The following is a 12,709-nucleotide window of genomic DNA, read 5'->3' as shown; positions in this document are numbered from 1 at the left end:
TCATGTTTTAGTGTCTCCATAGTCTGAGAGCCATAGTTTTTTCAGTTTTTTGGTGATCATCTTTGGTAGGGTATGATTTTTGCAGGATGAGATGACGGTTTGCTTGGCACTATTTTGGGGGTGAGTATGACTTTTTGATCGCTTGCTATTAAACTTTTTGTGATGTAAGGTGACAAAAAAATGGCTTTCTTTTTTTACACAGCTTTTATTTAATTTTTTTTACGGTGTTTACCTGAGGGGTTAGGTCATGTGGTATTTTTATATAGCCGGTCGTTACGGACATGGCAATACCTAATATGTATCCTTTTTTTATTTATTTAAGTTTTACACAATAATATCATTTTTGAAACAAAAAATAAAAATCATGTTTTAGTGTCTCCGAGCCATAGTTTTTTCAGTTTTTAGGTAATTATCTAGGGTAGGGTACCATTTTTGCGGGATGAGATGACGGTTTGATTGGCACTATTTTGGGGTGCATATGACTTTTTGATCGCTTGCTATTACACTTTTTGAGATGTAAGGTGACAAAAAATTGCTTTTTTAACAGGGGTTAGGTCATGTGATATTTTTATAGAGCAGGTTATTACGGACGCAGCGATAACTGATATGTATATTTTTTTTATTTACTTAAGTTTTACACAATAACAGCATTTTTAAAACAAAAAAAAATGATGTTTTAGGCCCCTTTCACACGAGCGAGTTTTCCGCGCGGGTGCAATGTGTGAGGTGAACGCATAGCACCCGCACTGAATCCTGACCCATTCATTTCAATGGGACTGTGTACATGAGCGTTGTTTTTCACGTATCAGTTCTGCTTTGCGTGAAAATCGCAGCATGTTCTATATTCTGCGTTTTTCACGCAGCCCTGGCCCCATAGAAGTGAATGTGGCTGCGTGAAAAACGCATTCCATCCGCAAGCAAGTGCTGGTGTGATGCGTTTTTCACTGATGGTTGCTAAGAGATGTTGTTTGTAAACCTTCAGTTTTTTATCACGGCCGTGAAAAACGCATCAAAACGCATTGCACCCGCGTGGAAAAAACTGAACAACTGAACGCAATCGCAGATAAAACTGACTGAACTTGCTTGCAAAATGGTGCGAGTTTCACTGAGCGCTCCCTGAACGCATCCGGACCTAATCCGTCACGCTCGTGTGAAAAGGGCCTTTCACACGGGCGAGTATTCCGCTCGGATGCGATGCGTGAGTTGAATGCATTGCACCCGCACTGAATCATGACCCATTAATTTCTATGGGGCTGTGCACACGAGCGGTGATTTTCACGCATCACTTGTGCGTTGCGTGAAAATCGCAGCATGTTCTATATTCTGCGTTTTTCACGCAACGCAGGCCCCATAGAAGTGAATGGGGTTGCGTGAAAATCGCAAGGATACGCAAGCAAGTGCGGATGCGGTGTGATTTTCACGCACGGTTGCTAGGTGACGATCGGGATGGGGACCCGATCATTATTATTTCCCCTTATAACATGGTTATAAGGGAAAATAATAGCATTCTGAATACAGAATCGCGGAAAAATCGCACGTGTTCCTGCAGCGCACCTGAACCTTTTCCCGCAACACCCGTGTGAAAACAGCCTTAGTGTCTCCATATTCTGAGCCATAGTTTTTTTTATTTTTTGTCTTAGGTAAGGACTCATTTTTTGCGGGATGAGGTGACAGATTGGTACTATTTTGGCGGGCATATGCCTTTTTGATCGCTTGGTGTTGTACTTTTAGTGATGTAAGATGACAAAAAAATGGTTTATTTAGCAGTTTTTATTTTTACGGTGTACATCTGAGGGGTTAGGTCATGTGATGTGCTTATAGAGCCGGTCGATACGGACGCAGCGATACCCAATATGTCTACTTTTATTTTTTTCCCATTTTTATTTTTTTACTTTATTGGGGGAAAATGACGTTGTTGTTTTTTTGTACTTGAAACTTTTAATTTTTGGGGGTGGAAAACTTTCTTTTTTCAACTTTATTTTTTGTCCCACTTTGGGACTTCAACTTTTGGGGGTCTGATCCCCTTTACAATGCATTCCAATACTTATGTATTGGAATGCATTGGTTGTATGAGTAATACAGTGTGTATTACTCATACATCTTCCTGCCTGTGAGATCCAGGGGGCTGCTTTCGCCATCGCGCTGCCTTCCATGCCATCGGGTCCCCATCACAGCAGCACGGGGACCCGATGGCAGCGCCGCTCCCCACTGCACATGAAGGGTTAATGCGCCGGCATTGGTTATTTCACCGATGCTGGCGCATGCAGCAGGTGTCCGGCTATCAGTGACTGCCGGACCCCTGCTGCGGATCGGGCAGGCGCAGTTCCTGCACCCGCCTGATCCCCATGAAGTACATGTACGTCACGGGTCTTTAAGTCCCGCAAAGAAATGACGTACATGTATGTCATGGGTCCTTAAGGGGTTTTCTCATCTCAGACAATGGGGGCATATTGCTAGGATATGCCCCCATTGTCTTATAGGTGCGGGTCCCACACCTATATCGAGAACGGAGCCCCGAAAGTGAAGGAGAGAGCAGCCGCCCTCCATTCATTTCTATGGGGCCGCCGAAAATAGCCGAGCACTGGCTCAGCTATTGCCGTCTGCCCCATAGAAATGAATGGAAGCATAGGCCACGCATGCATGGCACGCACCTATTCACTTCTATGGGAGAGGCGGGAATTAGCACTTGGTGGTGGGCGGACCCCAGGAAATCTGGGTTGCTCCAGCCACAGCGCTCTCCGCTCCGTTTTCGATATAGGTGCATCAATATAAAATATGGGACCCGCACCTAGCGATATGCCCCCATTGTCTAAGATGGGAATACCCCTTTAATTAATATAAAGGAACTTTTGGAGCCATCCTCAGCAATGTATGAACATGGGACCAACACAAATGACAATTTTTATCCAAAGATTTTATTTTCTAGTATTAAAAGAGTTTTCCAATATTTATTCTTTACTGATGACCTATCCTTTGTATAGATCATCAGTATCTGATCAGTGGGGGTCTAACACCTGGGTCCCCGCCATTTGAGATGGCACTGATGCTCCTGTGAGCGCCATGGCCTTCTCCGTGCTTACCAAACGCAGTGCTGTACATAGTATAGCGGCTGTGCCTGGTATCACAGTTCAGACCCATTCACTTCAATAGGGCTGAGCACAATACCAGGCACAGCCGCCATGCTATGTACAGCACTGCTCACAGGAGCACCAGTGCCATCTCAAATGGCGGGGATCACGGGTGTCGGACCCCCTTCGATCAGTTACCGATGAATGATCTATACAAAGGATAGGTCATCAGTAAAAAAAAAATTAAAAAAATTGGAAAACCCCTCTGCATCTGGCTTTTTGATCTGGTCTATATTTGCACTACTCATTTCTGCTGTCACCGAACGATGATAATGACAGAAGCGCCATTTACAGCAAACAGATGCACTGGTTTCCATCACGGTGTCTGGCATTATACAATACTGCAGCATGTTTTATTTAGCTTCTATTGCCCTAAGTCACAACCCCTCCACAGCAGGGCTCTGAAGAGACATTTGACTTCTAGTCTATGATCTTAGTCAAGCTCTGCAGAGAGTGACGCTCTCCCTGGAGTCACTGTGAGCACCAGTGGAAATGTCGCACTCCAACACTGCCCCCAGTTCCAGTAGTTCAATCTCCCGCTCTGTACTGTTACGGGCGGTCACATGGTACAAATGACGTCATTCAGGTCCTTGCTGGTGAGGGGCGTCATTTTCTTGTAGCCTTCAGGATCACGTGACATTGGAAGCTTCGATCCAAAACTCAGCATGCGATTCATTATAGACACCGCGATTAGGGTTAGTTATAATATTAGTATTCTTTATTATCACAGTAATCATAGAAATCACCCCGTCTCTACATCCCGCCCGCTTCTTCAAGCCCATGTGACTTTGGCATGTCATGTGACCAGTGACATCACAAGGTCCTTACGGCGCATGGGATTTAGACCCTACTCATGAAAGCGTCAGCAGTCATGTGATCACTAGTTCTGTCCTGTGGGCTTCCTGTATATAAGGACCTCAGTGTCTTCTGGAAGAGGTAATTTACCTGATAGTAATTGTCATAGGTAGAAGCCCAATAATATCCATATTGTATCAGCATGTATTCCCCCTGTACACGCGTGTAATAGCACATCACACATATGTGGTCTGCTGCTGACCTCATGGACATGTAGCTCTACTTATGGCCCATCTCCTGTACTTGGGCCAAGGTAGAGCCTTTTTCAGTAGTGTCTGCCATAGACCGACCCCTCCTAAAGCCCGTATTGCTGGAAATCTTTATGGTAAAGGTCCCTGTTTTCTCTGTATTTTTTGCTCAGTATGCGGCGCTGGCACAGCACCCTAATTTATTCCAGTTTATTAAATGTAATGGGTGTATCTATTCTCCAATCATTCTCATACTTAGAGGGTCACTAACTTTTTGCACAACTTTGCATAAATCAATAGTACAAATGACCACAAGAAACTTTGTAATATGTCTTAATAGTGAGAAATGTTTTGTTATCAGCTCCCTTCTCCCTCCCATTGTTAATTGCTTTTCACTTTGAAAAAAGCCTTAAAGGGGTAGTCGGCTTTTTTTAAATTGATGACCTATCCTCAGGATAGGTCATCAATATCAGATCGCTCATACTAGGACTGCCTTCTCTTCACTGTTTACCTGCTCGCTGTCGTCATTGCAGCAGTGAGCAGGTGTAATTACAACAGCTTTTTCTCCATTAACTTCAATGTGATGGCCCCTTTATATTCACTTGAATAGAAAGAAGCCGTCCCATTGACGAGAATAAGCACGGCGGAGTTGTAATTACATTTGCAGTGTGAGCGCATCGGTCTCTTAAGCTGATCTGATATTGATGATCTATCCTGAGGATAGGTCATCAATATAAAAAAAAAACTGTAAACCCCTCCAAGATGGGATTAGTTCCACAGCAGGATCTCGCAAGTCTATGGAGAAGGGTGGGGGAGGAGTGAGCAGGAGCATACACAGACAGTCAGACTGCTCAATCTACATAGGCGGAGATGTAAACCTCTTAAGCACTTTATTTACAACCATACAGGTGTACTTCTCTGTAATGTCCCCCAGATCCTGGGTCTGCTTTGGAGTGAATAAGATAAGTTCAAGAAGCAGATTCTCCTCTACTTTCTGTGTGCTATTGGTAGTCTCCTTCCACCATCTCAGGCAGAGCCGCAACCCATGTATTTACTATGCACAGAGCAAAACTGCCAAAAATACCAGAAGCAAGTCATATAATGGCCAGAAATAGTGTTATTCCTCATGTACATACACTGTACTATTTCTTAATGCAAAGTTTGTTGAAAGTTTAGGTATGCTTTAAAGTTGTTATCTCATGAAAATAATTTTACAAGAAACAAAGTACTCCGGCCAACTATACCACAGGATTGGGGATAAGTGTCCGATCAGTGGGGGTCAGACCCCTGGGTGTTTCCAGTTTGAATAGAGCAGCACTCAGGTGCGCTCCCTTCAACTAAGTTTCACAACACATTTGTTTTAACCCATTGGAAATAGGGAATATAAAATCCAATTCTTTATTGCAGTAGGAGGATCGTCTCGGCTCGACTCCTCATGGCAAGTGCAACTGTTCTGTGTAGGAACATCGTGTGACTGATCCAGTGACAATGGACAGGAAAGGCAGCAGGTTAAATGAACAGATACTAAGTTTGACCCTGGAGATCATCTATTTGTTGACTGGAGAGGTAATGGATTCTGCAGGGGCACATTACAAAACTCTATATTAATGAAACAGGGAGCTGTTTATTAGTATGAGGGCAGATACACCTCATGCTGGGAAATAACATTGTCTATCACTATACATAGGACTATGGACCTTTGAAGAAGTGTGATCACCATGTTACTCCCAGCTGCCATCAAGTTTTCGAAAAATTAGGCAAGGTTCAAAGCCACACCACGGTAGAACCACCCTTCTTCCTGCTTTATGAGAGAAGCAATGATCATAAGATCCTAGACCTCACACACAGGATCATTCATCTAATGACTGGAGAGGTTGTTGGGAATATCCAGAATTTATACAGTAATACCAAAGTAGGTGACATATGTAAGTGGTTTGTGACTGTGTCATATTGTGTGTCAGGTTGCTATGAGGAGTCAGGATGTCACTGTCTATCTCTCCATGGAGGAGTGGGAGTACTTAGAAGAACACAAGGATCTGTACAAGGACATTATGATGGAGGACCAACAGACTCTGACATTACTGGGTAAGAGTGATAACAATAAGCCCCCTGATAAATTCTATATAAACCATGTATTCAGTCTCTGTTTCCTACAGACAGGACTATTAACAGAAATACCCCAGAGAGATGTCCTAGTCCACTTCCTCCACAGACTTCTACAGTGGAAGACCACAGTGTTCCACAGGGCGATCATGTAAGTGAAAATTAAGCCAATATTTATCTTATGATTTTCATAGACTGATATTTTTCTCTTTTATGTCTACAAATATACAACTTTTATTTTTGGGTATTTAGGATGACTTCCCCATTATTGTCAAAGCTGAGATGATCGCAGAAGAAGTAGAGACATATGACTGTGGTGATGAGCAGTGCAAGCAGGAGGTAACGCTTACACATGTCAGCCAAGGTATGTAATAACTATTTAAATAAACTCGTTGACAAAAAAGAATAACGCATCCAGGCAGAAGTAATGGATTGCTGCAAAACTCAGCAAGCAGATATGTAAATGATTACATGTGTGGTCTGAGTAAACACTAGACCACAAGAGGGTGTAAAAGTGCTTCCTCCGCTGCCCTATAAAAAGGTTCTCAGAAGCTATTTTGGGGTAGTGTACCTTTTTGGTGAGAGATTGTTGACTGTTTGACATTCCTCTACAATGCTCTCAAAGACATTTTTCCCAGTTGACAGACTTTGAGAGGGCTCAGTTCGGCAAATTGCCTACCATCTAGTCCATTCTGACCCAGGTGTTGGGAACAGTGGTTACGTGAAGGTACACACACATGACAAACAGGATCCGGACCGCCTAGACAGACCACCATTAGAGAGGATAGTTTGATGCACAAGCAGCTACCAAAGTCCATCATCCAGATACAGATGGCACCTTCATTACACACCCAAAGGAAATTTGTTTGCAGTGGTGTCGTGAGCGAGAAATCTGGACTGCTATTAACTGGAAGTGTGTTGTCCTTAGCGAGGAATCCAGGTTCTATTTGGAAACGCATGATGGTCAGGTTCAAGTATGGACACTGCCCGAACTGCTGGTGTGATGATCTGGGGACCCATGGCATATGACAGTTCGTCATCCCTAGTAGTGATATGAGGGACACTAACGGCACAGCGAAATGTGCAAGACATCATGCAGCCACATGTGTTGCTTCTCATGGCAGGGCTTCCAACTGTCATTTTTCAGTAGGATAATGCTCACCCACAGACAGCAAGGATTTCCCAGGAATGTCTCCTTCAGATAGCAACACTTTCTTGGCCTGCCTGGTCACCAGATTTGTCGCCAGTCGAGCAACATATTGGCCATCAATTAGTCATGTTGGTCTGTAGCAGGGGTAGGCATCAATGGAGAAGCAGAGATCTAGTGCAACAAAAATTGTCAGAAAATTGATAAATGCAGAAGAAATTAGAGTGCCAAGGTATGGCTCTCATTAATTATACCTTAAAATGTCTCCCAATTATGATGCCAGTCTGTCAGCAGATTTGTACCGATGACACTGGCTGACCTGTTGCATGTGCGCTTGGCAGCTGAAGGAGTCTGTGTTGGTCCCTTATTTATATGTGTCCGCATTGCTGAGAAAATTGATATTTTACTATATGCAAATAAGCTTCTAAGAGCAAAGGAGGCTCAGCTCTCTCTGCAACTACCGTGCAATCTGCACTTTGACAGGGCCAGTCAGTGTAAGGGCTCTTTCACACGAACGTGTGCTGCCCGTTGCCGTATTGCGGCCCGCATTTGCAGATCCGCAATACACGGGCACTGTTCCGTGTGCATTCCGCATCACGGATGCGGACCCATTCACTGCAATGGGTCCTCAAATCCAGAGATGCGGAGCAAAACACTACGGAAGCACTACTGAGTGCTTCCTGGGGACCGTTCTGTGCCTCCGCACCGCAAAGAGATAGAACATGCTCTATCTTTTTGCGGAACGGAGGGATCGCGGACCCATGCATTGCGGACCGCAATTTACGGTCCACAGCACAGGCTTCACACGGTCGTGTGAACAAGCCCTAAATGTGATCATCCCTGGCCCTGTCAATCAAATCTATAGGCTTTTCACATGGAGTAGACTGTTTTTCCCATGCTTATAAGCTAACACAAATTACTGGTGTCTTTATACTAATATATTGTGCCTGTGAATAAAGCAGAAATATGTAGATTAGCTTTCTGAGCATATCTCAGTGGGTAATGCTATAGTACAGTGATGGCGAACCTTTTACAGACTGAGTGCCCAAACTGCAACATAAACCCACTTATTTATCGCAAAGTGCCAACACAGCAATTTACCTTGAATACTACAGTCCAATATAGAATATCTTTCATGTACTTTATCATTTATTTACAATATCCTGCCTACATTCAGTGCGCTGCCTGTGCTGTTCATAGAGCGCCCTGAGCTGCTGAATGGCAGGAAAAGTCTAAGGCATATTGATACACCATAGACTTTTTCTAGGGTGTGGGTGCCCACAGAGAGGGCTCTGAGTGCCGCCTCTGGCACCCGTGCCATAGGTTCGCCATCACTGCTATAGTACATAGAGTATACGATACGTAGATGCTAGGACACAGCTCTGCCCTCAGCATGCTGATGTCTAGCCCTGCCAACAAAGGGGAGGGGGGGAGTGTGCAGAGCACAGGGGGTGTTTCAATGCGGTGCTCAAATGGTTCAGTCCTGCCTCCTGGTGCTCCAACCAGCTCATTTGTATATGAATAATTACACAAATATTTCTGCAGCTGTTTAGCATACAGACAAAAGAAAAGTATCATTTTATTCAGCATGATGAGTCTTACCAGGCAGTATGCCTGGTGTAATATGGTTGATTATGCTGACAGAACCTCTTTAATTACTAATAGATTGCAATGAAGGTCCAGATCGTTGTCACTAGTTGTGGGTGTGTCCCTGTACAGTCTGACACTGGCAGTACTGATTGAATAACGTCAGACTGTGCAGAGACGCCCCCCACCCCCAAACTGGTAACACCGATCTGGACCTTCATTTAGTCTGTTCACTCACTGAAACCACTATCCCGCTGTAAGGAGACGTCATGGCTTCCTGCCATTTCTTCTGCTGTGGCTCCTCCCCCCAGGTTCTGTGCTCATGGTATGTAATGTCTTCAATCTTCTGTCAGTGTTGGAGCCAACTATTGTAACAGTCGGCATCTGACATAAATCCGATTCCATCCTACTCCCTAGATGCTATGGTTTTTCCCTAAAATAATAATTGTTAATTAGGGATGAGCTAATCTGGTTCGTCCTGTTGTGGACGAACCCAATTCGTTCATCTGTACAACTGAAATTCATTAATATTTCTATCTCCATATATGCAGTTAAATGTATTGCAACTGATAAGGCTGTGTAAAGATGGCCACCGTTATCGCAAGACTTCATTAGTTTTACACATGTGCTGTTATTAGTAGTGGCTCATGCATAAATCATGGCTAATGTCTGTGATTGGCAATAACACCAATCACGAACATTTAACCCCCCAGATGCTGAGGTCAAATGTGACTACGGCATCTGAGAGCCAAAAACGCTGCACTTCCGGGCCTGGAACAGCTTCCCTACGCAGCAATTGGGAGAGCCATTCATTTGTAGTGAAAGCCTGAGCCTGCTGGAGACTAGCAGACCTTTTACAGATTTATTCCAATATAGGTCTGCAGGCGACAGTACTACATTGGAATATTTAGCAATGTACTGAATCCCATTGCTAAATAGAAATGGCAATCTGACAGTTGTGTGTTGTTAGGCCCTTGGGGGCCTACAACAAAGTAAGAAAAAAAAACGTTTTTAAAAATATAAAAAAGATATCTAAAATTCAAATCACCCCCCTCTTTCCCCAGTATAAAAAAAAAAAAACATCATAGGCATCACCATATTCCAAAATGTTTGTACTATTAAAATATAAAATAGAATATTTATCCAATACGGCTAACGGCATAATGGACAAAAAAATTGCCATTTTATTTTTTGTCACTTCACATCGCAAATTGTTTTTATAAAAGTCATACACGCCCCAAAATGCTATCAATAAAATCCACAGATCATCCCACAAAAAATGAACAATCGCAGCTCTGTACACAGATCTCTAAAAGGTTATGGGGTCAGAATAGGGTAATGAAAAGAAAAAAAATCTAAGTTTAAATATTTTTTTTTGTATAAAAACACAAGGAAAACTATATAAATGTTTTATTGTTCTAATCGTATTGACCCGGAGAATGGAGGGAACATATCAGTTCTACTGCATGAGGAACTCTGTAAATACAATAGCTTTTTTTTCCCAATTCCATCCCTTTCTCACTACATCCTATGCAACAGTAAATGCCATTAGAAATTACAACTTGTCCCGCAACAAACAAGCCCTATACAGCTATGGGAACCGAAAAGTAAAAAGTTATTGGGAAGGCATGGAGTAAAAAAAATTAAAACACAAAAAACAGAAAATCGCAAGATCATGAAGGGGTTAAGTGATAGTTGGGAAACACAACTGTTAAACAAAAAATAGATTTGATTTCATTGTAAAATTGCTGCATTAACAATATATGTTTGCTGTATTTTGCAGATGAAAACAGAACAGTTTCTGATGAATGTTCAGATTTACCTTACATTTGTGAAATAGGAGAAGCCAACAGTGTGCAACATATCCCACCAGAAAACGATATTATCCCAGTTATACGTCGTGTACTTTACAGTGAACAAGTTCCTTCCTCTGAACAAGGAGGATGTTCTGGGAAACCAGAGGCTGAGACACATAGCTCATCCCAGGATGATAAACAATTTTCATGTATGGATTGTGGGAAATGTTTTTCCCATAAATCATCTCTTGTTGCTCACCAGAAGAGTCACACAGGAGAGAAGCCATTCGTATGTTCCCAATGTGGAAAATGTTTTACAAGAAGATGGACACTTGCTGAACATAAAAAAACTCACGAAGGCCTAAAACCTTTTCATTGTTCTGATTGTGGGAAATATTTCTCGGTAAAATCTTCCTTGACTGAACATCAGAGAATACACACAGGGGAGAAACCGTTTTCCTGTTCATACTGTGGGAAATGCTTTTCACATAAGTCAACGCTTAATCAGCATCAGAGAATCCATACTGGGGAGAAGCCGTTCTCATGTTTGGAGTGCAAGAAAACCTTCAAGCATAAATCTGCTCTTGTAGAACATCAGAGAATTCACACAGGATTGAAGCCCTTTGCGTGTCTTGATTGTGGGAAGTATTTTGCCTATAAATCAGGGCTTGTGGAGCATCAGCGGAACCACACAGGCAGCAAACCATTTTCATGTTCAGATTGTGGAAAATGCTTTACGTTTAAGTCAACTTTTATCAGTCATAAGAGAATCCACACAGGTGAGAAACCATTTTCATGTGCAGAGTGTGGAAAACTTTTCCGACAGAGATCAAACCTTGTTGACCATCAGCGAAGTCACACTGGGGAGAAGCCTTTCTCTTGTTCCGAGTGTGGGAAGGGTTTCTCCAAAAGGTCAAGTCTCACAGAACATCAGAGAATGCACACCGGGGAACGTCCATTTTCTTGTTCTGAATGTGGTAAAACTTTTACACACAAATCTACCCTTTACGAGCACAAGATGAATCACACTGGCATGAAGATGTTCCCTTGTTCTCAATGTGATAAATCTTTCACCAACAAGTCAGGTCTCTTACGACACTGGAGAACACACACAGATGATAAACCATTTCCATGTTCTGAATGTGGTAAATGTTTCAAACTGAAGTCAGATCTTGCTAGGCATCAGAAAATCCACTCTAATGAGAAATCTTTTCTTTGTACAGAATGCAGGGAGAGTTTTACAGAGAAATCTGCTCTTTTCCAACATCAGCTATCTCATAGAGTTGAGAACCCTGTGACCTGTTCAGAGTGTGGGAAATGCTTTGCAGCAAGCTCAAACCTGGCTAAGCACCGGAGGGTGCACACAGGGGAAAAGCCCTTTTCTTGTTCTGAATGTGGGAGACGTTTTACTAATAAATCAAACCTTGTGACCCATTACAGAATACACACCGGCGAGGAGCCATTTCAGTGCACTGAATGTGGCAGGCGTTTCAAACAAAAGAAGAACCTAGTTAAACATCAGAGAACTCACACCAACGTAGCTCCCATGACATTACTGTGACAAACATTTACCCTCACCTCATTTTGGCATCCCCAGCTAATGGCATTGTTGTATAGGTGTAATTGCGTTTGTAAAGTTCACCTTCTGAGGGTGCCATTACACGTAGCAGATTTTGTTTCAGAAAATTCTTCAACTGGAAAACTGTTCCATGCACCTGAATGATGTTTGCAGATATTCATCTGATTGCCACCAAAATAACCCCATTATGAATAGAATAGATTTTTTATATTTTTTTTCTTTTAAATGATTATTTTTTTTTATTGATTTTTCTTTTGCAGTTATACAGAAACAAAAATAAAACAGATTCATGTGCATAAGCATACATAAACCCGAATTGGGTACAT

The 12,709-nt window shown here is 42.6% G+C and overlaps 1 protein-coding gene across 1 annotated transcript; it reads left to right on the top strand.

Annotated features, from left to right (window-relative positions):
• Positions 1-3,963: 3,963 nt before the first annotated feature.
• On the top strand, positions 3,964-12,589 carry LOC121006069 (oocyte zinc finger protein XlCOF6-like). The gene is made up of 7 exons (XM_040438961.1): positions 3,964-4,064; positions 5,579-5,737; positions 5,859-6,044; positions 6,133-6,256; positions 6,328-6,425; positions 6,527-6,638; positions 10,792-12,589. Exons 2-7 carry the CDS (start codon positions 5,660-5,662, stop codon positions 12,363-12,365), a joined length of 2,172 nt encoding a protein of 723 aa, XP_040294895.1. The 5' UTR covers positions 3,964-4,064; positions 5,579-5,659; the 3' UTR covers positions 12,366-12,589.
• The last annotated feature ends 120 nt before the right edge of the window (positions 12,590-12,709 follow it).

The sequence above is a fragment of the Bufo bufo genome, chromosome 6 (genome assembly GCF_905171765.1).
Source record: "Bufo bufo chromosome 6, aBufBuf1.1, whole genome shotgun sequence".
Classification (NCBI taxonomy): Eukaryota; Metazoa; Chordata; class Amphibia; order Anura; family Bufonidae; genus Bufo; species Bufo bufo.
Note: the sequence above shows the minus strand (reverse complement) of the source record. Positions and strands in the feature narration are given on the sequence as shown.